At 42.9% G+C, this 26,058-nt stretch overlaps 2 protein-coding genes across 1 annotated transcript in view; both read right to left on the bottom strand.

Annotated features, from left to right (window-relative positions):
- LOC111871871 overlaps nt 1-21,486 on the bottom strand; it is a 214,501-nt gene extending 193,015 nt beyond the window's left edge. The window contains exon 1 of the mRNA XM_023865254.2: nt 21,370-21,486. Within this exon, the coding sequence (XP_023721022.1) occupies nt 21,370-21,442 (73 nt within the window). The 5' untranslated portion in view covers nt 21,443-21,486. The remainder of the gene's footprint in view (nt 1-21,369) is intronic.
- LOC111871873 (cell surface glycoprotein 1) overlaps nt 1-26,058 on the bottom strand; it is a 178,704-nt gene that overhangs the window by 42,424 nt on the left and 110,222 nt on the right.

The following is a 26,058-nucleotide window of genomic DNA, read 5'->3' as shown; positions in this document are numbered from 1 at the left end:
GAAATTATTCCTAAATAATAAATAGAATTAAATTTCCTTGTATCAAAATCTAATGTATATTTCTATTTTGAAGTGCGGCCCTGGACTATTATTTATAGGGCTGAGGTGGCCCTTTGCACAAGCTGAGTTTGACATGCCTGATGTAGAGAAAAGGACTGCACCGCCTTTTAAAGCGATGTGGCGGACGAGCTCTTTCTGACGTACTTGTTGATCCTCTGGGCAGGGAGGGGATATCTGGGATCCGATTTCTTATAAAGCAATATGTCCACGTGCTCCAGAATCGTAAAGCTGCGATTTCTTTAGCCCTAACAAACTCATAAATGCTTTGTTATTTGATACGGCCGTCTCTTACGAACTGTGGGAAGGGACCATTTGTAAGAAAGAGGAACTCAGGTTTCTCTGCAAATGGCGCACTTAGCCCGTACATTTACGCGCATTTTCGCCTCGTCTTCTGCACAGCTCAGCCGGTGTAGCGACTGGCTACGGGCTGGACGACCGAGGAGTCGGAGCTAAGTTGCCGGTAGGTACAAGAGATTTTTCTCTTCTCCACTAAGGCCAGACCGGCTCTGGGGCCCACCTAGCTTCCTATAAAATGGGTACCAGGGGCTGTTTCCGCTAGGGTAAAGCGGCAAGAACGTGAAGCTGACCACTCAACTCTTATCTAATACCGAGGTTAAGAATGGTGAACTTATACTTCCACTCCCTCATAAGTCTTCACGGTGTAGTACCTTATTAATTAAACTCAGGAGTAACGTAACCTTTTGCCTTTACTCCTGTCTTCCGTACGTATAAGCTTACTGCGGACATACGGAGATGGCTTTCTTTATTGATCGTACATAAGTGGGTCCCATTGCTTGTCACTTAATTGTTTGGTTCCTTTGTATTAAAGCGGGGATTTAAGCATTTCGCTCAACGGTAGTTGTTCCGGTGTGGCTATTAGTGCGCAGGCGCGCAAATGCGAGTACAGCTTGGGAGGAATGAAAAGGCTTTCTCTTCTTCGTTCAGGAAATGTTGTGACGTAGCTTGCAGTCAGCTCTGTATATTGCATAGCTTATATGCCAGAGTCCTTTTTTATTATTATTCTCATGAGGTGAGACTGATTCTACTTGATACTGTGACCACTGTTTCACCTATTGTACCAGCCCCAGATTATGATGATTCCGGAGCAACTGATGGAATGTGAATTTGCAGGGGAAACTGAAGTACTCGGAGAAAACCTGTTCCAGTGCCACTCTGTCCACCACAAATTCCACATGACCTGACCCCGGCTCGTACCGGGCCGCCACGTTGGGAAGCCGGCGACTAACCGCCTCAGCTATAGCACGGTCCATGCCAGAGCCAATCGACAACCCAGGGAAGCAGGTGCCCCATTAAGTGCGCTTCAACATGTGTATCGCTGTTGAAAACAGAAGGAAAACAGCTCTGTTAGTACTGCCAGGTCATTGGCTTGCATTTCTCGTTGACCTGAATTATATATGAAGATTTGAAGCTGATTAGGGTCGTAGGCTACTTGTTATAACTGTATCTGCTGTCAAATTATGCAGAGCAGATGACATTTCGATTGCTGAGAATTGGGAATATAAACGCAAATGGAAAAACGAAATTCCAAGAAAAGCAGAAATTTAATTGTAGCTGTTCCGGTCCCGAATGTGTTGTCTTACTCTGCTGTTTATCGTACGAACGCTACTGCCGCAGTTGCTAGGATTATTGCCAGATGTCAAGATTTCTATGTAATAAATAATTAAATTCAAGGCTTAAGTGCGATAGAAAAATAAAAGAAATGTGATTTGGAAAAAGAAGCACGTACTCCTTCGGAGTACATATTTGAGCTTCCATTATTTAGTGAAATGTACGTTATCAATAATAGGCGTGTTCACAAAACCGCTACCGGATTAGTTCATGATTAATTAACTAAGCTTACCAACTTCAGAGGCTATGGAGAGGATTCTAAGGTGGGAATTTTTTTTGTTCAATGCTACAGACGTACAATGACCCGGTTGCAGCGGAGCGAAAATTCTTCTCCGTTCTGCTATCATATAAAAAAGCAAGACGAGAGACACCGCGTTCTTTGTAAGCCGACCTGGGCAATTAACAGCATCTTCAGTTAATTTTGAGACAACAGCTGTTTCTATGGTTACAGCAGTTCTCTACTCAAGATGAGCCAAATGGGTACATAAGAACAAATAAACATAACATCTCTCTGCATAATTGTTCCTGTTTTTAGCGCACATCAAATCTAAGTACAGATAATTTAACTAGGTATTATCGGCCCAATATACAATTCGATCCAGTAATTTCCCGTTTTGCTGATTACAGTGACCGCGCGATTAGTCATGAAATGCCTTCGCTCGCTCGAACGCTGGGATGTGGGTTCGAATCCCACTAAAGGCATGCGTGTCTGTGCTGTGTGCGTTTGTTCTGTCTTTCTGTTGTTTGGTGTGTAAGCAGAGGACGGGCCGGGCCATAGTTCAAGCGGTTAGTCGCTGGCTTCCCACCGTGGTGGCCCGTGTTCGATCCCGGATCTGGTCAAGTGGGATTTGTGGTGGACAAAGTGGCGCTGGGGCGGGTTTTCTCCAAGTACTTCGGTTTCCCCTGCCAATCTTCATTCCACCAAATTCTCCATCATCATAATCACCCGGGGCAGGTTACAATAGGCCAATCAGTGGCCGCTGTGCCGAGTGGACCCAGTTGGACTCCACCCCCCACTATGCGAATTAAAAAAAAAAAGTAGAGGCCGTGCGACGGGATGATCCCCCGTCCAAGGAGTCCTACCGAATATGTATGGGATCAAGGAACTGAAAAAGCGCCCAGGCCCAACAAAGGGCAGTAGAGTCATAATAATTACAATAATTTCCCGTTTTAAGAGGACAGAATGTTGCCATCACTCAGATCTGCTACAGAGCTGTTTACGAGAAAGTTGTTGCTGGAATATTTGTCATCAAGAATTTTAGTTGTAATTTGTATTTAGGTTCTGATATCGAGGCCATAATTGAAGCTCCGGCAGGGACTGCAGGATTTGACAAGCCCGCCATTAGAAACGTGTAAGTTTTCGCCATTTCGGCCTACTTCCCTGAAAGAATGAAGTAGGTTTACGAGATAACCATGCTGTCTCTGTTTCTGCGTACAAGCATACTCCCTACTAACTTTTGAATGCTTTAAGCAATCTTTATGAAAATTGGTATGTATATTACGGCAGCTGATCCCATCTCAACGGCGTGCTTCATAAATCCTTCCCTTCAGTTCTTGTTTCTGTATGTGTATCCCCTTATCGTTGCTAAGCAGCGGCTCGGTAAAAACGTTACCGCGGCAACGAAATCACACGCAACAACAGGAGAATTGTTAGACGCGTCGTTTTCTCTGTAGTCCATTTCGTATCAAATGAAAGCAGACCAGTCGTTCTTCCCAAAACTTCTTGTTTGTTTTGTAAGGCCACTGAGGTTTTACGACGAACTTGCTCCGTCCCAAAATACAAGACTGTATTTACATGGATATCACGAACTCTGCTCCCTTTCCAGTGCAGTAATACAAAATGTCAGTTTCCGCTCTTATTAATTTTAAGGACGAAAGATTAAGGAATGACAGTAAAAACCATACCACATTTGCTTCCCCACCAATTTGTCTAAATTTGGAATTTCTTAAATATTAATATTTTCCCTTCGTCTTTAATAAAATGAGCCCGCGGCCATTGTGTTGCTACTGTTCCACAAGCGCTGCACAGATGTCTCTTGGTTTCGGTGCAGAAACTGTTTCACCAAGTAAACATATACGTGAATTCGGATCTCCATGGCAGTTATCACTCTTAAAATTCTGTGAGCATCATATATAAAAATTACATCGAAATCTTACAAACAAGTTAGGAGCTCAAATATGTGGTGAACGGGCAAGGATGGCCAGTTGAACATTGGGAGGAATGGCGGCCATCTTCGTAGTTCTACGTCTGAGCTGGAAGCCATATTCAGTCCGTTAGTCGCGTTGTAATAACACGTCTGTCATATAATATGCAGAACCATATTAATCTGTAGCAGGACTGGAATTATATACTTCAGTCTGTACTGCAACCTGCAACTGTCCTTCCTGGAAGCCGCTTATGGGCTAACGGATCGCTAATATTCACGATGTAATATAGTCTTTAAGATTTCTTGTAGACCTACTAATTGTTAGATATTTCTTTACAGAACAAAAATAAGGCCTCATGCCCAGCTTACGCTTGTCGGTGTATGACCAAATAAGATAAATGTAAAGGTAAAGTTGCGCCAGTACTTATCTAATTAAACACTACGCCACAAAGGCGTATGGGGAAGCGGATGTATGGATCCATATTTTCTTGACCTCTTTACTAGCTGGAAATGAGTGGTCAGTTTCACGCCCCTGGCTGCTTTACACCTGTGGAAAAATCACCGGTACCCACTGCATAGGAGGTTACGTGAACCCCAGAACCTGTCTGGACGACGTGGAGCGGAAAATTCTTGACCCTACCGGGATTCGAACTCCGACCCCTCGGTCATCCAGGACCGTAGCTAATCGCTATACCGACTGCGTTAGTATCAGTTTTTAAACAATTGAATAAATAAATTCTAAAGGAAGAATGCCATTTTCTTGGATGTGGTGCCGTGTAGATCTTGTGTCAACCGATGTTTCGGAGCAACATATAGCCTCCATCTTCAGGGTAGAAAAATCTGCAAGCGAGGAACAAGCTTGAGCAGGTAGCTGCAGGCGTTCCTCTGAAACGTCGGTTCACACAAGATCTACACGGTGTCACATCCCAGAAGACGGCATTCTTCATAGTCACCGCCGCGAAAATCTCAAATATGACAGATTCTACAGGGTTCTGACGATGTGCTAATTAAGCACTATGCCATGAAGTCGCTTGGTGGGGGCATTTCTGTTATCTGACAAGTAAATTCGGAAATGAATGTTATCCAAACTTACTACATGAGAGCGTGTATAAGAATTGCCCCTCTACTCCTCTCCACAAAAGACTCCGCTGTTTGTTAGAGCTCTTCAAGTTTAACAAATTTAAGTTCCAGCAAACGAGTCAATGGAACGGGAACAACTGGCAAATGAAATCAGATGGAATTCCAACGTCAGAAAGTACGCCGTAATCCGGAGAAGTTATTAGAAATTAGAGTTCAGTGAAACGTTCAAATTATTTTGCTTGGAGACTACGGTCTCTGACAAGATCCACGAGCTGGCGATGACAAAATGTGACGAGCCATTGTGTCTGGAAACCGGCTGTTTGGGAAAACGTGTACTATTTCAACTGCCAGCATTCGTATTACGCCTGTCAGTTCAGCGGTCGATATGTATAAAGGAGGTAAAGGTAAAGCTATCCCTGTAACAGGCCGCAGAGGCCCATAGGGTTGTGAGACGTCGAGGCTCCCACATTTTCTCCAGACAATCAGCTCACAGACGGCGGTGAGGTTGTCAGTCTTGCGCGCCAGCCTCCCTTTACCTCCCAGGAAGATTCCTGGTACTCATTTCTGTTAGAGACTGAGTCGACTTCAGGGCCATAGTGCGGCTGGAAGGGTTAGGTCAGTAAAAAAAATTCACCTCATCGGGACTTGAACCCGCGACATTCCGGTTTGTAGCATAGTGTCTCAACCAACTACGCTACCGCGTGCGCCCTGTAATTAGTGGCTTTTGTAAAAAAGAACACAACCAGGAATATGTTTAGACGTCCGAATAAGTGAGCACATTTGACATCGGGTACTTAACGAGAAACTCTTCTGACTTCGACCAGGATTGTTACAATAGTAAAAGCTGGTAGTTTCAGACGGGCTTGAATGCTGAAGGATTGAGGGAATGAGAATGTACAGGCATAACTTAGGCCGACAATATTTTTTCTGTAGGGAAATTTCTTGGTAAACGTCCACTTGGAAAAACGAAGAGACTGGGGGATAACATTAAAATTAATCTTAGGGGTGCAGGACTAATTAACTGAATAAGGAGATCATTTAAAAAATCTTAATACACTTTTTTTTTAAGGATTGCATCCTGTTACGTATATACAATGAATATATATAATTTTTAACGTAAGCACAATACTTTATTATTTATTTATTCATTTGTATAGCAGGCACTATATGTTTCGACTTCAAATTGGTCATCTTCAGGTGCTGCAAGTTTCTCACATATTATTACTAAACTGCAACGTTAACATTCACAAGTTAGTTCAATACAGACTTTACCTTTATTTCGTAAAGCCTTCATTCGGCGAATATTTGCATCTCATTACAGACTAAGATCACAGTAATGAGGGCCATTATTAATACATTTGTTTTTTATTCAAGTGTCTTTGTTTGTCCGTCATTCCAAACTACCGTTGACTTTGAATTCTTATACATAAAAACCAGCTCATTACATGCGTAGTTTTCTTTTTGGGGGGGAGACCTCATTGTTGCCATCAGTGTCTCCCAGATGGTGTTAAACGTCAGACGGTTTCGGTATATCATTCAACGACAAATGTAAATGCTTTCTCACACCTAACACTACAAAGTTCGAGAATTCTTGTTTGCGTGCGCTAAGAGTATATAGACTTCCGGAAAGACGTTGAAATGACAATGTACGTAGCACGGATAATATTCTTCATTTCTGTTCTCCTTTGCCGGCACATTTCAGCGACTTTTCTCTACAATGTTCCAACGTAAATGGGAAATGAATGAAATATGAATGTAACCCGGGACCTCTGGATCTGTAGCCAGGAACTCTAACCACTAGACCACAGAGGCGATCGAGATTCTATTATCCTATTAGAAAGTAAAGCCGGTCACGGTAGCCGAGCGGTCTAAGGCATGCACTGTCTTCGCTCGCTCGGAAGCCGGGATCGTGGGTTCGAATCCCACTCAGGGCATGGATGTTTGTGTGCGTTTTTCTGTGTTTGTCTACAGGTAGAGGCCTTGCGACGAGCTGATCACTCGCCCAAGGCGTCCTACCGAATGTGTAAGATCTAGTAAACCGAAGTGAAACGGAGAGTTTCATGGAGGTAGGCCTAGGCCCAAATTGGGGCTGTAGCGCCACAGAAAAAAAATTAGAAAGTAAAGGCACAGTTAACTCTGTGCCAAAGCATCGCATCAAATTACACGTACAATACATAAAGTTAGTACAGTTCAACGCAATTTAACCTCGACAGTGGTCTGCTCGATGCTGCTTCTGAGACAAAAAAGAAATTAAAGAAAAATGTCAAAGGTTTTGGGTAATCATGAAACGATATATCCGACGAAACCTAAGGTACCTTTAGCTGGATAAACAGTAAATCTGCAGTTGGTTCCCTTATTCTTTTAGCGCAATGACAATAAAATCGGATGTTTATGTCAGAAATAGGAATATCTGTCTCAACTGAGAAATCCTGAAAATTCGATCCATTTACAGAGCATCAACTAAACTAAAACTCTCTCCTCGTGATTTTGAGAGACTTAAAAGCTGGGGAAGGCAAAGCTCCTATACCACAGAGTTTGGGAAACTATGGCGAACCTACTGTGCAAGCAACAAGGCATAGTGTTTATTTATTCATTTGTTTATTTGTCGTTAATTCGAGGGCGTTTTCAGTGGTACAGTCTATATAATGTTGAATGATGGGAAGATGAATGAATGATGAACCGGAAGGGATGTGGAATGAAGCAATTGTGGAAGAGTTTGAGATATTATCCTAGTAGTTGGGGAAAACCGCGTAAAATCTCAGATAGGACAATAGATGTCCCGGCCGAGATTTGAACCGGGAATCTCACGAATACAGCTCAAACGTATATATGTGCTAAACATAAATATACACGTCGACAACGCAAAGACGGTGCATTCACAACTTCTCACTTTCCATTTCTGTTTCAGAACCTAAAGGCTAGAATACAAAACATTATAACTTTACCTACTTTTCACGTGTTTTTTAAACTTGATATCTCGCAGGCCTCTCTACCCGTACACAAACAGAGAAAAAAGCGCGCGCGCACACAAAAACACTAAACATCCATGCCCTGAGTGGGATTCGAACCCACGATCCCGGCTTCCGAGCGAGCGCAGATAGTGCATGTCTTAGACCGCTCGGCTACCGTGATCAGCGTACTTTTCACTTAGTGTTTTTAATTCTACAGTCTTATGTGCAACAGTTTATTAAAACATAATAAAAGCTAGTCACTAAAAAAGTTTCCACCGAATTGTTCATCATCATGTGTTAAAAGTTGTGGGTGAGGAAACTGCTGTCTTTCTTCCTTGATGTTTAGTTGTTGATATATGGCTCCCTTAGTGTGCATGTATGTCCGTAACAAGTGTAATTCTTCTATTAGAATTTATGTTTGCGAAGTTGTTTTGTTTAATTTTACTTGCTTGTGTACCTAATTAAAGTGACTAGCTTTTATTACGTTTTAATAAACTGTTGCACATAAGTCTGTAGAATTTAAAACACTAAGAAATATTGCATATGTGGGAGAACACAGTGCTCAGGAGAATACATGTCAAATTAAACTATAATTTCTCGTAATGCTGTTATTATTGTTATCATTATTCAAAATATCAACAATGATGAATCATTACTTCTCTAGTTGCACTTATTCTGCTCCGTTCTATCTGGGTACACAGTGAAACCACGCACTTAGTAGTCACTCCATAACTGGTGAGGAACTTTCAACATCAAGAGACGGGGTAGCGTAGTCAGTAGAGCGACTGGCTGCGGGCTGAACGACCGACGGGTCCGAGTTCGAGTCCCGGTAGGGTCAGATTTTTTCTTCTCCACGTCGTCCAGACCGGCTCTGGGGTCCACCCAACCTCCTAATCAATGAGTACCGGGGGTAAAGCGGCCAGGGCGTTAAGTTGACCACTTACCTCCAGCTAATGCCGAGGTCAAGAAAATGTGGATCTATACATCCACTACCCCAGACACCTTCATGGCGTAGTGCTTAATTAGTTAAGCACAGGAACAGTTCTACCTTTACCTTACTGTCAACATTTGAACAACGATGTTAAACTGAGATTGAGACTGAACGTTTATATTTTGGAGTTCCATGGCTCAATTTCTCAGCCTGGAGATCGTTTATCTTCATTAGGAATTTCATGGTTTCTTTTAGTCACTCCGAGTACACGCCGCTGTCAGTAGAACAGACTGTACCACAAAACGAAGTGAATAACGAACTGAAAAGATAGAGGAGCACAAGTGGACTAGTTTGAGGTACTGTCCTAGTGTCTGTCTGGAGGAACTGGAAAAAACAAATAAAATCTTAAGTCAGATTGGCTGGTACTGTGTCTGTGATTTGAACCTGTGATCTCCCGAATACGAAGCAAGAAATGCTATTTACTCGACGGTAACGTTCCATAAATTGTCGTAAATATGAGAATAAGCAAATACACAAGACAAGAATCGAAATAAAGCCCCGCAATACAGATTTCTTCCTTCCGCTTCGCAAAATCAAATTGTCTCAGGAGAAAAATATGCGGTAGTTTTCAATCCTCTTGTCTTTATATAGGCCTTATATGTATATATATTACAATATGTGGCGCCAAGTGTCCGGTTTCATGGACAGAAAGTTGACTGAAGAGGAAAATAAAAATCGGATGTTTCAAATTACGTCTCGATCTCTCCCCGTTCCGCCGTCGCCGTCGACAGGAATTTCCTTCTGCTGTCGCTGCAGACGAAAGGCTCACAAACTTAATTATGTTTAGACAAGATTTAAAGTTTTTTTCTGCGACCCTGAAGAAGGAGGCAGCAGCGTCTACCACGAAGATAAAGGCAACAGGTTGGTCCGAAACCTTTGTAACTACCTATAAAATTAGACGATGTCGTAAACCACAAGACCATAATCTCTGAGTAATTTTCTCAGCTGTGCTCTTACCTACGGGAGTCGGGATAGCGCAGTCGGTATAGCGACTGGCTATGGGCTGGACAACCGAAGGGTCGGAGTTCGAGTCCCGGTATGGTCATGAATTTTCTCTTCTCCGCGTCGTTCATACCGGCTCTGGGGTCCACCCAACCTCCTATCCAATGGGTACCGGTGGCTTTTTCCCCCGGGGGGTAAAGCGACTGGGGCGTGAAGCTAACCAATCACCTCCAGCTAATGCCGAGGTCAAGAAAATATGGATCTATACATCTACTCCCCCATACGCCTTGATGGTGTAGTGCTTAATTAGTTGAGCACAGGGACAACTTTACCTTTTACAGTTACCTGTACCTCGATCTTCTGGTTAAGAACCCCTACGTTGTTGAAATGGCTACTCTTAGGCCGAGGGCAGTCCAAGGAAACTGGCAACCTCAACGCAACTGCAATTTCCGAGAATTGTTATCAGCCTGAGTTGAACAAGTTACTGAATGGAGCAGTGCAAACTGAGGAAACGGCATCGCTGCTCCATTCAATTAACATGTATTCAACTCAGGCTGATAATAATTCTCGGAAATTGCGGTTGCGTTCCGGTTGCCAGTTTCCTTGGTGTGCCCTCGCCATTTTGGTTAGTGGTGAGACAAAGCAGTCTGCATAATGATTTAACTATTTGTCACTGTTGATAAACATAAAAGCAGCCATTATTAGTGCCAGGTGAAACGCTTTATTGACTGTGATAATCCTTCAAGTTCACTTCTTTATTGAAATACCTTGAGAAGTCGGCTTTGGCTTGTTGTGAATGCCAATCTGTCGTAAGCACCGTCCATTTGCTTGTTTACTCCTCCCAGTTTGTCAAGTCAATCAGATTTGGAGTAGCACAGGGCTTGCTACTGGAATTCCAAGCTCTCTCTGTCTGTCTCTCTCTTGCTGCCTCTCTGGAATGCACGCTACACAATACCGTGGACCAGAGACAAACCAGATGGGCGACCGAGATGAATGCATGATCTTTGCTTTTCCACAGTAACAATGTGGCGAGTCTCCGTAACATGATGGCAGATCAGCAAATGGCCGTCCTACTAGATACGGCATTAGGGCAAAATATGTCTAAACGCAACGGATTTAGGCGCAGGGAATATAAAAGGTAAATCTATCCCTGTAACAGGCCATTGAGTTTCATAAGTTTTTGAGACGTCGAGGCTCCCACATTTTCTAGACAATCGGCTCACAGATGGCGGTGAGGTTGTCAGACTTACGCGCTGCCCACCATTTACCCCCAGGAAGATTCATGGTACACATTTCTGTTAGGGGCTCAGTCGACCCCCAGGGCCATACTGTGGCTGGAAGGATTAGATTAATTGAAACATCCAATGACCTCATTGGGTATCGAACCCGCAACCTTCCGGCTCGCAGCATAGTACCTCAACCAACTACGCTACCGCGTGCCCCCTACGTACAGAATATAGAGTAACAAATCAAAAGGTTTTTTTATTGCTAGTGGGGTGGGACTAAGTCCCTTGTAATGCGGCCACTTCTGGCCTATTGTACCAGCCCCAGATGATAGGTGAGGGTGATTGTGGAGCAATTGGTGGAATAAAGATTGGCAGGGGAAACCGAAGTACTCGGAGAAAACCTGCCCCAGCGCCACTTTGTCCACCACAAATCCCACTTGACCAGACCTGGCATCGAACCCGGGCTGCCGCGATGGGAAGCCAGCGACTAATCAAAAGTATTACTACAGGTAAAAGAATATTTTAAAAGTTAATCAAGAAGAGAAGGTGCGTTCAAGAACTTAATGGAAAACAATATAATTAGGTGTTTACTGTTTTCTGTTCATAGGATTATGTTTCATATTGTGACATAATGACTGGAGGCCGTCAGACGGTAAAACATGGACACGAGTCCCATGAGTCTCATGTCACTTCCTCGATCATGATCCTGAGATGTAGTTACCCGGGATCAAGCCTCAGGTTCCTCGGTGAGATGCCACCATCTAACCGCCTGGGTTACGGCATGGCCTTCTTGAGGGAAACTGGCCGGGTAGACACTGAAAAATCTGTGCAGCGGAAATTTCTAAAAGGGGGGTCGACAACGCACCGCCTAATATCCCTCACTCCACCTTACCGAGCTATTACTTCAAGTCTGCAATGTTAACATCTCTGACAGCGCAACGGACGGGGAGATACTTGCAAGGAAGACATTAGCGAAAGTGTTAAAGGGTTTTCATTGTTGTATATCATATATAATAGATATGCAAGACAGACCAGGCCGCGGTACGTGATGCAGAACATACTTCATCGGCTCATTTCCAGGGAAGGAATTAAAACAAGTCATGGCTGTTCCTTCCTCAACACTGGACGCTAGGAAATCTAACAGAAACAGTTGTCACAGTGTCGTTAAAATATCCATATAGTATTGTTAAGAATCTTCCTGACACTTTGGCAACAAAAGATAACTAAACACATGTCCACTACGTTTGCCATCTCTGTCAGTAGACACACAAAACGTCGAGAACCGCTATAGAAATTTTCATTACAACTGACAATGGAGAGTTTTATTAAAATATGTCCACAGATTCCAATTTTGGTTAGAATCGGACATCATTACTGGGCACATTACACGAAAAACTGCATACGTTTCTGGTTCGCAGCCAACTAAATGCTTATCGGGGCGAAATTACTTCGAAAAAGCGTTCTAAAGAAACACGAACAACTATGTCATATCATGGATAATGTGACTTCCATTCGTACTAATGCAGACCCTAGCTGGCTGAAATTTCCACACGATCTTTAGATACGTTCCCAAGCGCTACTGATGTCCATCTTCTCATCTACGTACGGATATCTATGGGACACGCGGCAGCAGGACCGGAAGGTCGCGGGTTCGAGTCCCGATGAGGCGCATTTTTTCTAATTTAATTCTTCCAGCCGCATTAAAGCCCTGGGGTCGACTGAGCCTCTAACAGAAATGAGTACCAGGAATCTTCCTGGGGGTTAAAGGGCGGCCGGCGAGTAGGGCTGACAGCCTCACCTGCATCTCTGAGCCGATTGTCTAGAAAATGTGGGAGCCTCGACGTCTCACATCCCTTCGGGTCTTCAAGGCCTGTTACAGGGATAGCTTTATCTTTTTTACGTACGACTATCTGTATCCGGCTAAGTATCGAACTCGAATTTTACACGTACAAGTAAAAAGTGTGTAGGAATATTAAGTACTCAACCATAATCGTTTTCTTCTGACTCACGCTGTCGGCAGAGCAACGGCTGCTAACGGAATAAATGGGCAATTTCTGGCAGGTGACAAGGGACGTGCTCCTAGCTTGAGGGGTTTGGAGGGGCAACAAACCCTCACTGTAAAACTCCAGCATTTACGAAATGTTGCGCAAAACTTTGAACTTCATCACGACCTAAGCACCGAAAAGTGTCCATGAAGTTCTATTTCTCTTCAAGAGAAAGAGAGTACTTAACAGGAGGCTGGAGAAAAATTCGTAACGAGGAGCTTCATAAATTAGACCTCCAAATATCAACAGAGTGACGTAATCAGGGTGGATGAGATTGACAAGGCGTGTAGCACACACGTAATCGATGCGAACATTTTAATTTGGAAATCCAAAAGGAGGGAACACTTGTGAGGTGTTGGCGTATCCGGGAAGATAATAATAAAATGAATCGCAAAGAAATAGAATAGGACATTGCGGACTACATTCAGTTGTCTCGAGACAGGGACCAATGATGGGCTCTTGCGAAAGCGGTAATGGACCAATTAAATTCCGTACGGGGGAAGGGAACTTTATTAACTCGTTGAGCGACTGTTAGATTCTCGAGAATTCAAATACATGGAAATTGTTATTCATTAGGTAAGTGCGACCCGGCCCTAATCCTCTGCGCTATACGTCAAGTAATTTTAGGAAATGGGTTGGGAAAGTGACAAACATGGGGAAGTGAAAAGTGGGGAAATCATCCAAAACTGCAGTGCAGTGCAGTGCAGTGCAGTGAAGTGAAGTGAAGTGAAGTGAAGTAAATTTTGGTGAGGATGTGAAGGGTACGTAAGTGTAGTGAAGTGGAATGAAAGGAAGGCCGTGGTGAAATGTGGGCGCATCAGATCATGGTATCACGTATTCCATTACTGTTACTCTTTAGTGTATAGTGTACTTACTTTTTATTAATATTAATTATTTAATTGCACTTGTAACTGTATCTATTGTAGATGTAATCATATTTGCATTGTATTCATTGTGTGTAGCACGTATGTCTTTTATTGCTTGTGTAGTTGTGCTTGTGTTTTTTTGAGTGTGGTTTGTTATTTTGTGTGATGTGTGATACTTGTTTCTTGTGTCTTATTCTAGTATCAATGCTACTGGGTAAAAACCCATTTGCAGTTTAAATAAAATAGTAATAATAATCATATTAATCACAGATTGAGCTTACGGAAGTTCTTCCAGTTTTAAACCTGACGAAGTTCTTGCTGGGACTTCTTTCTACAAAGCCGGAGGTAGGAAAAGACAAATAGTAAGATACAGTGAAAGGAAAAGGTGAGGGCGCTGGTAACGACCATGAAATGACTGATCAATACTGATAATCTGTAGAGAAATCCCAAAGCTGGCAATTGTATATTATCCATTATTTCGCTCACTTCTCGCACAATAACATCAGGAGGGCGAATCAGACATATACAGGCACCTCCCTAATCAATTTAAGACGGAGGAAACGCGTTTGGGTTGTATTCTGGTGGCTGAGCTTTCGAATCTCAACCGGGCTGCGGGCTGTCCTGAGCTGTCCGTGGTTATCTTCAGGTTCCTCTCGCGAAACATAGGAAAACATCTTAAAAATGGTCCATTTACCTATTTTTGTTTATATTTCTAAAACATTCGGCATTATAATTTTTTTTCTTGGCACTACAGCCCCAGTGGGCCTAGGCCTACCTCCATGAACTTTCCTGTTCACTTCGGTTTTTCTAGATCTTACACATTCGGTAGGACTCCTTGGGCGGGTGATCAGCTCGTCCCAAGGCCTCTGCCTGTACACAAACACAGAAAAACGCACACAAACATCCATGCCCTGAGTGGATTCGAATCCACGATCCCGGTTTCCAAGCTAGCGAAGACAGTACATGCCTCAGACCGCTCGGCTACCGTGACCGACATTATAAAATTTACGCAATTAAAATAAAGGTATAAAGGTAAAGTTGTCCCTGTGCTTGACTAATTAAGCACTATGCTATGAAGGCGTATGAGGGAATCTTTGAGCCGATTGTCTAGATAATGTGGGACCCTCAACGTCTCACAACCTTATGGGCTTTCACGGCTTGTTATAGGGATAACTTTACTTTTTACTTACTTTTACTTTACTCCACAGCGTCCAGACCTAGCCTCCTATCCAATGGGTACGGGGGGCTCCTTCCCCAGGGGTAAAGCGGCCGGGGCATGAAGCTGACCACTCAACATCTTGTGCGGAATTAAGAATACGTATTCATAGCTTGGTGCTAAATTAATTAAGCACAATTCACTAGAGCACTAGAAAGTCATAGGCCTATAGGAAACGCGTGGAAAGTTTGACGGACGGAGGGACGCTGGCAGGCTGAATGATGACCACGGCAATTATCGAGTGACGGAGCCTCCGTCGGCGGTTCGAACTGTAGGAGAGTACCCGGGGGGGGGGCGACATTCTGCTGCATCCCGCAACTGGCACTGTCCACACTGTCGATCCGNCCCCACCGCGACTGGCCACTCTCCCACTCTGTGATCCTTTAACCCCCCCCCCCCCCCCAACCACTTCTGTATTCCAAAAATAAGAACATTGAGAGGACCTTCTGTTTTCTTTTACTTTTACTTGTGCAGAAGTATCAATTAAATGTTGGCATTTGATTTAGTTCATCCCGGTCCATCACACTAGCAGCAGTATAAGCTGTACAGAACTACAAGGTTTCTTTTGGACTCTATCCATCGGAGACTGGATCTGTCTCCGTCCTCGGGTGGATGGGGCAAGATAGACCTACTCAGTTGGGCCCGTTGGACCAGTGATTGAGACTAGCTCTTTCTAACGGGCCTAACTGAGTACCAGGCGATGAATAGAGTCCAAAATAGACCTTAACGTTCTGTACAGCATACACCATTGTCAGAATCCTTTAAAGTTTATTAGTAGTATAAAAGATTATCAACTCCGTCCAGTGTGACTGATAATTGTTTTTAACTTTCTGCATGTATTGATACGTCCTTCTGAACATGGTCGATCCGACCGAAACATGTCAAGGGCGGAAGATTAAAAAGGAAAAAACAATTATCAATCACGATGGACGGAATTGATAATCTTTTATACTAAATGCTGGCACTTTTCTTTTATGTACAACAGAACGCTGGGACAAGAGGACTGGACGTACAGTTACACAGTAATCACAGGAGTCTATAAATATGAAATAAAAATGCAGTCATTATTGCATTCAGGTTATTATTGTTCGTTTTGAGCCTGTTTCCTAACTTTACAAGGAAAGACGGCCTTTTCGTACCATGACGGTGAGCCTATCCTCCCCCTATTACGTACGTCTGGTAATATAACATGATCGAAGTGAACGGAGAAGTTCATGGAGGTAGGCCTAGGCCCACTGGGGCTGTAGTGCCAAGGGGGACAAAAAATATAACATGAGTGTTCGACATTTCTAACCTCAAGGCTTGCCATTTGATAGTATCCTGAGGCAGTTAAATCCAGTTTACATTCTCGTATGCTGCTTCAGTATGATCATTGTTGATATTATCGTCTCATCCCCAAATCAGCCATCCAAATATCCACTATTCAAGGGATTTTCACACAAATTTCTCTCCAAATTTATTTTCACATGCCCGAGTCATAGGTCCAGTTCCTTGTAACCAACAACTCGTATCATGGCAACAATGTGACCTGTAAATCATCAAGTCTTGGTCATGTAATATCCTGCATTTTCCGCTTTCAAATATTTCTCTTCCGTATTTTACATTCAAATACTTCTAAATTCTGTTTTCCCGAAAGTGATTTGAGGAGTATAGATAGCCTACACTAGTGACTAGGCTAAGGGCTGGACGTCCGAGGACTCCGGCTTGATTCCTGTCAGTAAGAAGAGATAGTTTTGTACTCCGCAGCGTCCAGACCATTTCTGTGGCCCACCCGGTCTCCCGGCCAATGGGAAGCGTAGTTCTTTCCAAGGGAATAAATTGGCCGGGACATTAAGCTGACCGTTCGTATTGCTTGATTTGTTTGAATGGCTTATTTTGCCTTATTTGCTTGTTGCTTTTTTTGGTTCCACCTATTGCCGTGATTAAGAATAGCTCTATTCCTCAATATGTTTTGATGTTGTGGTCATTAAGAACAAGAACAATATTGCCATACAGCCATACACCTCATTTTTCCTTACATGCCTTCATGGTATGGTGTTAAGGTCAAAGAACAAATTCGGAGATGGGTCTCAAACTGTACCAAATAACAATCAACATTTTTATATGAAAGGAAATTCGTTCATTCATTTGAAATTGATTTCGTACGATCTCACGGAAGCTTCTGGTTGGGCCAAACCCTGGACTAGATTAACGTTGGGAGCATGCCAATCGTGTGACAGCCTGAGCTGAATCACTACTTTCTGTTTACTTCAGTCGCCAACGAGAAACGGAAACCATTGAGCGTTTCAAAATACTAAACGCAACAAATACTTCAATATCCCTCAGAGTCAGCAGTGGCGTTCTTCTCTCAGGATTACACTGACGCTGCGCTTAGTTGAAAGCTGTGTGTTATGATATCGTATTTCGTAGCACGTAATTCAACAAGACCCTGTTTACCTGATCTTCATATTGTCATGATGCGCCCAACAGCAGTCTACAAACTGAGACAAGGACCGCAAAAGAGGTACCACATTACATTCTTTCGAGGGCCATGCTACTTGAAGTTATAACACGATAATTAAACAACAAAGTCTGCATGGATGCTATTGAACGTGGTATTTCTTATACGTTCCAAAGCGTACTACACAAACATTTCGGAACTGATTAACAGTACGATGACCATATATTTATGTCTATTTAAGACCTGATCACCTGGGATCAATATCATTCAACGTTTCACATAATTCATGGTTTGTGTAATTCCAAAACCAAGGGTAAATTAAACGTACCTTAAGTTATTCTAAACTAGCCTAAACCACGCCTACACATAACTGCATCTCTAGGTGTGATTTTTTACTTGTTTAATTATTTTTATAATGCATATAACGATGCTGGGACACGCGGTAGCGTTGTTGGTTGAGGCACTATGCTACATGCCGGAAAGTAGCGGGATCGAATCCCGATGAGGTGGACATTTTTTTCAATTTACCTAATTATTCCAGCCGCACAATGGCCCTGGGGTTGACTCTGCCTCTAACAGAAATGAGTATCAGGAATATTCCTCGCGGTAAAGGGCGGATGGCGCATAAGGCTGACAACCTCACCGCCATTTGTGAGCCGATTGTCTACAGAATGTGGGAGCCTCAATATCTCACAACCCTATGGACCTCCACGGCTTGATACGGGGTTACCTTTACTTACATAACGACGCTGCAGATCACAGAAGCCGTGGGGTCTAAGGCATGAAACGTTGTCGCCCGCTGAAACACTGGGATCGTTGGTTCGAATGCCACTCGAGGCATGGATGTCTGTGTGTAGGTAAAGGTCTTGCGACGGGCTGATCCCCCGTCCAAGGAGTCCTACCGACTGTGTAGAGATTAAGAAACTGAAAAAGCGGCCAAGCCCACAAAGGCTGTAGAGCCATAGACAGTTATAACGAAGCTGTCGGTAGTTCATTTAATGTTAAGATGATCAGTGAATAACCAACTGTATATAGGGTGTAGAAGGAAGTGGGCTTAGCCTAATTTGTGTTACCATCCCGGAAATTAGCTGGACAACAGCCAGCCTCCGGGCCGAACTTTGAATCCGGGTTTTCTAGAATACAAAGCAGGAACACTACCAGCTTGATTGCAACATGGAGCTGAGGCCTTCTTGAGAAGCCGACAACTGTGCAGCTATTCAATAACTTCCCAGCATTTTATAGAACCCGAAGGTTCATTACTGCGTTCACAAGATCCCACTACTGGCCCCTATCCTGAGTCAGAGAAATCCAATCCATACCATCCCATTCTATCTCTCTAGGACCCATTTTAATATTGCCCACCCACATACGTCTTGGTCTTCTCAGTGGTCTCTTTCCTTCTGGCTTTCCCACTAATATTCCATATGCATTCCTCTTCGCCCCCATTCGTGCTACATGACCATGCCTATCTCAACCTCCTTGACTTGATCATTCTAATTATGCTTGGAGAAGAGTACAAGCTATGAAGTTCCTAATTATGCAGTTTTCTCCAACATCCTGTCACTTCATCTCTCTCCGGTTAAAAGATTCTCCTCAACACTTTGATCTCAAACACCCTCAGTCTATGTTCCTCCCTTAATGTCAGAGACAAAGTTTCACATCAATACAGGCAAAATTAGGGTTCTGTATATTCCAATTTTTATGTTTTTGGACAGCAGACGAAAAGACAAAATGTTTTGGACTGAATGGTAGCAAGCATTACCAATGGAGTTCAATCTCCTCTTAATTTCCTCTAGAATCAAGTTTTGCTTTGTTATAGTCACTCTCAAATACCTGAACTATGCCAAAATATCTGTTCCCTATCTTTATGTCATGATTTTGCCCTGCATTCTGGTGACGAGACTGCAACATATACTTAGTTTTCTCTGCGTTTACTTCTAGACCAACCTCCTTACTAGCGTCAATTGAAGTTTTGCTTTATGGTATCTACATGCGAGTATACTGTCACCCAGTAGATTCACATCATCAGCATAGTTCAGCAACTAATGTGTCCCATTTGATTTCAGTCCCATCGGGTTTTCCTGGACCTTCCTAATGACCTATTCTAAAGCAAACCTGAAAAGGAGTGGCGATAAAGCATCTTCTTGTTTTAGACCATTCTGGATAGGACAATTATCAGACAATTCGCATCAGCAATTATTAAGCAGTTCAATATAAATGGTATATTAAGGGTAGTGAAAAAAAAAACCTTTGAAATATCAATATGGCAAACTGAGAAAGTCTTGGGGAATTTTTACTTATTTTCTTCGTCCTGTTGTCACGTCTTCTCTGTTAGTTACAAATGTTCTCTTCAGCACTCTCTGCTGAAGGATCACCAGCCTGTTTCTCCCCTAATATGAAAGATCAAGTTTCACTTCCACGTAAAACGGAAGGTAAACTATTACAGCGTGTGTCAGAATTCGGGTTCTCACTGCGGTAACTATGCAAGCAGCTGTCTTCTTAGATGTGACGTCATGTAGTATGGCAACAGTTTGCGGGCGTTTCGGAGGTACATGTTGAGTTCATCTTCACTCGTTACTCTTTTCTATTTGTTTTTAACGAGATTATAAAATGTTGAACTGTTTGCTATTTACTTGCATATTAATGGCTGACCCAGTGTAACCTTAAAACCTTAGAGCCATGCCGCCCGCCACGCTAGCGCTGCAAACCAGTAAGTTTTTGCATTGTCGCGCCATAGCTCAAGCAGTTAGTCGCTGGCTTCCCGCTGCGGCGGCCCGGGTTCGATACCGGGTCTGGTCAAGTGGGATTTGTGGTGGGCAAAGTGGCGCTGGGGCGGGTTTTCTCCGAGTACTTCGGTTTCCCCTGCAAATCTTCATTCAAGCAAATTCTCCATCATCACAATCACCCGGAGCAGGCTACAATAGGCCAATCAGTGGCCGCCGTGCCGAGTGGACCCAGTTGGACTCCAACCCCTACTAAGCGAATTAAAAAAAAATGCATAACTAAAAACCTAATCTCAGAAGGTTTAATTTTATTTTTTTGTTCATATTTAAAAGCGAAACCAAAAGTCTAACCTTTTCAAGACGGCACCAAAGGTGTAGCGTTTGAGGAATAAAGGTGAAAACTGAACCTTATGAACTTGTTGGCAAGGTCTTAAGACTAGGCTTCCGGTATTATTTTTACAAAGAATTTTCTAATGCTGGCAGGGCTGATGTGTTTGAAAGCATGGCAGTAACTTTTAAAGTTACTTGTATCACCTTCTAATGCGTAAGTAAGCCGCGACCTCTACTCTTCTACCTAGAAGATGGAGGGAGCATCCGAAACGTTGGTATGCTTCTGCCAGACTTCACGGTGTCACATCCCAAAACACTATTACAGTTACTAAACTATAGTTCTGTATACAGGTATTTTAAAACCGTGACGAGTTCTCAGTTACTGAATTTAAGTATTGTGCCTGTTGCTAAGAGGACAGTCAAATGTGCTTCAATGTTCTAAGGCAAAACGAATTTAAATATAGTGAAAGTAATCGAATAGACGAAAACAACATTGCACAGAATATACGGATATCCATATTAACGAAAGTATAAGTATCAGTATTTCAGGTTAAAGACATATTCTAATGAGACATATACAAAACCTCTCGTCTCTGCCGACGAATTTTATTTTGAAGACCGACAAAAACAGAGATTACTTTCACTGAAATGTTATTATGTCCGGCGCAACAAGGTATCTGCGAATATGGGATGTCACCTGCCTTGTTGTGTGTTATTTATTACCTGCAAGAACTCTTTGCAGGGCTGCGTGGATGAGCATGGAGACGACAGTCACGTGGTAGCCGCGCGGAGCCATGACGTCATTCTCCGCCGCACTGCACTCAACCTACCACGCCGAGCAGCGCGTCTGCACTGAAGCCCTGCCTGTGAGCGCCCGTAAGCCTGCATTACGAATACCTTAGAGGCTCCATGGCGCATGGCAAAAGTATACTGCTTGGAAACTTATCACGTGCATGTGCAACAAGTGGGTTGAGAGTCGCGCTTTCCTGTTAAGGCGGGTCCACATTACTCGTGCTCGTGTGACTCGCTATGCTCGCTAGTAATGTGGACGACATGACAAGTCACGAGACAAGCAAATTTTAAATTTTTAATTTAAATACTAGAGCCAATAAATTAAAATACGACTCCATCCTATACACACTACGAGTAAATATATGGATCCACACGCGCCGAAGCCTGGCGCGCAACAGAAGTAATGTGGACGAAGATTTACGAGCACAAGTAAAAGCCAGACGAGTCTCCCGACGAGCACAAGCCTGGCGAGCACGGGCACGAGCGCGAGTAATGTGGACGCGCCTATATAGATAATGCACTATTGAAGCTGTACAATCCGTATTTGTTTATTAAATACACAATTTTCCTTAAATGAACGCTGGGGTTTCAGATTTAAAATCTCACTCTATGTACGTAGTAACATTTGACGTTCTAACTGCGGTAGCTATAAAGAGTACTGCCTTTTTTTGGGATGTTACGCCGTGTAGTCTGGTAGAAGTTCACCGATATTTCGGTAGAACGTCAGTAAGTTCCTACCAGACTACACGGCGAGACAACCCAGAAGATAATACTGTTCATTTATTAAATTGTATGAGAAACAAAACATACTACTGAAGGTTGTCATCAAATGGTTAGCATTCCTGCTTCAAATTGGGGAAGTCCTAGGTTCAAATCACATTCTACAGACCGACAATATTGATTGAATTTTTTCTTGGTTTTCCTCAGTCTCTCCAGGCAAATGCGGTAATACTACCCAAAATTAGGCTACGAAAATGTCCTTGCGAATTCCTTCCAATTCATTATTAATCAATCATCCTATCGTTCGACGCAACACGATCGAAATCCGAGCTACTGAAAGCGCTGCTATTTATGAACCGAGAATATATGGCAATAAACTCGCATTGCATTGATCTTTATAACGTTTATATGATACTTTTTAACATACAAATTTAATGCGCTCATAAATGTTTTCATCGCGCCCTTCAGTTTTGTTGGCCTTGAAGCGAAATGAGCTTAACATGAACTAAACTCATATAGTAGAAGTTTCACGTATCAAATTTTAATGAAACTTATTAAATAAATCTAAAATTATGCTTAAGAATTGAATGAAGCCCTTGAAATAAACGAACGTGAATCAAAGTGCCACAAGATGCTACATATTGGGACACTCCTATTTTCAAGCTGGTTTCTTGCTTGGCTTATTCTGGGGGCGACCTGTTCCACCGAAATTTTAGTTGACTTTCAACGGACTACACGGCGTTATACCCCCCAAAGATGTCTCCACCTTGTCGTGGTGGTGGGGTTTGCGTGATTCTGTGACCTGGAGAGCTATGCCGGCGGTAGTTTAACAATCGGTAGGGCATCCATGCTGGAAAGGTCAAAGGGTAGAGTCCAGACCAAGAGAGATACCCTGGTCCTCAAGGTGGGGGATGGGCATGAGGCTAACAACCTCATCATGTAAAAATAATTTTGTTCAGAAACCTAACAACTAGCCTCGGCTCATCATGCGTGGGTCCATTCCTATGGCAGCACGCATTGATTGTGGAGACTGGTTGTAGAGGAGGCCAAGCCTCACCCAGGGCTGTAGCGCCGAGTGGTAGGTAGGTAGGTAGGTAGGTAGGTAGGTAGGTAGGTAGGTAGGTAGATGACGTTATATCCCAGAAGATAGAAACTTTCAGTTTTATTTTTGTTTGGTTATAGAGCTTCAGGGACATGAGGTGGCGTAGTTGCTTGAGGCACTACGCTACAAGCCGGAAGGTCCCAGGATCGAATCCCGAGGAGGCTATCGGATTTTTCAATTGACCTCATCCTTCCAACCGCACTAGGACCCTGAGGTCGACTCAGCCTCTAACATAAATGAGTACCAGCAATCTCCCTGGGGGTAAAGGGCGGTTGACACGTAAGGCTGATGACCTCACCGCCATCTATGAGCCGTTTGTCTAGATGTGGGAGCCTCGACCTCTCACACCCCTCTGGGTCTTCACGGCCTATTACAGGGACAACATAACCTTTCTTTTTACCGTTTATAGAGTTTCATCAAAATCTATAGAAGAACTGAAACAATTAGTGTAAGATTTCAACTAGATTCTTAAGCGAAATGATCCTCAATGTTAATCAACGCGAACACAATTTTTACCCATTAATAACGGTACAAAAAAATGTACCGCATAACAGGTTTAATCAGAGCGTACCCAAGGACACAAACTACATACCTGTATATAAATTATCAACTGAGCATTTAGATAAATTACGCCTTAAAATGAATTAAACGCAGTGAAAACCAGAGATGACAATATTCCCCTACTAGAATTTCCGCACTTCAAGTAAGCATATCTTATAAACAATTTGTACTAAACACACAGCTATGCATATTTTCACGTGATTGAGTGTGACTATAAACTGGATTTGTATTGGTAATTGGATTTATTGAACACATACAGATCGTAACTACAAGTATCTACAGCACTATCACTAACTCATACACAGCAGTTCACTGTAGCGCGTACTAAGTCTTTTCAGTCTGCTGTGTCTTCAACAGTCGTCACCCGGTAGCGGCTTCCAACGCTGTAGCTTCCTCAGCTTCCATATTCACGTCCTTACTGGTCGGCGACTGTCTCACAACTAACTAAAATCTAGACTTGTCCTGCTTATAACACCAGGGCACAGACCGCATAGAAACACATCTCCTAACAGATCTATTGCTGGATCATGTAGCTATCGCTCGGACCGCATAGAGAAAGTGTCTCCTGTGTTCTGTTTACGGCCATTACCTAACAATGACCATTGTTCAGAGTGATTATTTGGCAACAGGTCTACATGCTGCAATATCTTTTAGTCTGCAGTGCAGTGGCTCTCGAACTGAATCAAATTCAAAATTTCTAAATTAATTTAGTGTAAGCAACATTTTATCAAGTTACGTACATGCGTGATTTCGAATGCAAATTACTGGAGAGAATATTTCAAGTGTTACGTGAAAGGAAATTGTGATGTCCACACAGATGCACAGACAAACGTCCATGAGCACATTTACCTCACATTAAAATAAGATAGTACATAATCAGTATGTGCTTCCATCTACAGGCACGAGCGAGAAAACTAACCACAGCGGTTAACCCATAAGAAACTGACTTTTTCCACAAGTGGATCATTGCCGCATTCTATTACATATTCCTGCAACGTTAACGTTTGCACATATAACACTAAAATTTCCAATCATGGCAATGTATTTAAGTTTCAGTACGGAGATAAATATTTTATACAAAACTTAAAAATATATTTATGATTAATCTACGTTCCACACATCTCGTCTGTTTCCAGTGATTCAGTAGTTAAGCTACAGTAAAAGTAAGGCTGTTACTGTAATAGGACGTGGAGGCCCATAGGGTTATGAGACGCTGAGGCTCCCATATTTTCTAGACAATCGGCTCACAGATGGAGGTCAGGTTATGAGCCTTACTGGCGGCCACTCCTTACCACAAGGCAAATACTGGTAATCATTTCTGTTGATTGTTGATTCTATTGAGTTGATCCCAGGACCATGGTGCGGCTGGAAGGATTAGGTGAATTAAAAAAATTCATTGACCTCGTCGGGAATCGAACCCGCGACCTTGCGGCTTGTATAGTTTCGAATTAAAAAAACAAACAAATTTTTCACAATCCCCACGGTGTTTTTATATTTTACGAGACAATGATCGAGGCGACAGTTACAAATTCTTTCAAATTCTTTTAAAGCACAGTAAAACTTTTCGTTCCATTTAAACGTAACCTGACAGATATGACGTAAGTGTTTGGGATGCACGTCGTACTTTGCTGAGGCGGATAATTTGATTCTCACGACATACACAGTTGAAAACAGATTGGCAATGAAGTTAATATATTTTTTAAAAAGAGGATGTGGTTTTAATTCAATGTTTCTTATAAGAAAGAAAAATGTATATGATATGTGGCGTGCCGTCTAAAAGCCGAATATCTAAGTCAGATCGGGCGTCCATTGCTAGTCAACGGCCCGGTAGTCACGTTTCCTGCACAATGGAGGTGACGTTTTCACGACAACGGCCAGATAAATGTTTATTCTCACAGCAACGGAAGGAACGTTTTTATGACAACGGAGGAATTAACTGTTAGATTCGGTGATCCATAGTCGGTAAGCCAAGCAGCTATGAAAGATGTCAGAATTGTATACAGAAGATAGAGGCGAAGGACAGACGTCAGAAGCGAAGTACGGAAGTGAGAGGAGAGTTCCGAAGTCACAATTGAAGCCAAGAGTTCAGAAGTGAAGTACGAGAGAAGACAGGGGGCCCATACACGTACGAGTCTGGCTCGCGAGTACGACTCGGCTCGGGTTCAAATGAGCCAAAGTCGTCCGTGTGTGTGTTGCCACGCCCATACGTGTGTGGTGAAATTAATCCGAGCCGGACT

This window comes from Cryptotermes secundus, unplaced genomic scaffold (genome assembly GCF_002891405.2).
Source record: "Cryptotermes secundus unplaced genomic scaffold, Csec_1.0 scaffold1350, whole genome shotgun sequence".
Taxonomy (NCBI): domain Eukaryota; kingdom Metazoa; phylum Arthropoda; class Insecta; order Blattodea; family Kalotermitidae; genus Cryptotermes; species Cryptotermes secundus.
The sequence above is the reverse complement of the archived record's forward strand: the minus strand, read 5'-3'. Positions and strand labels throughout refer to the sequence as shown.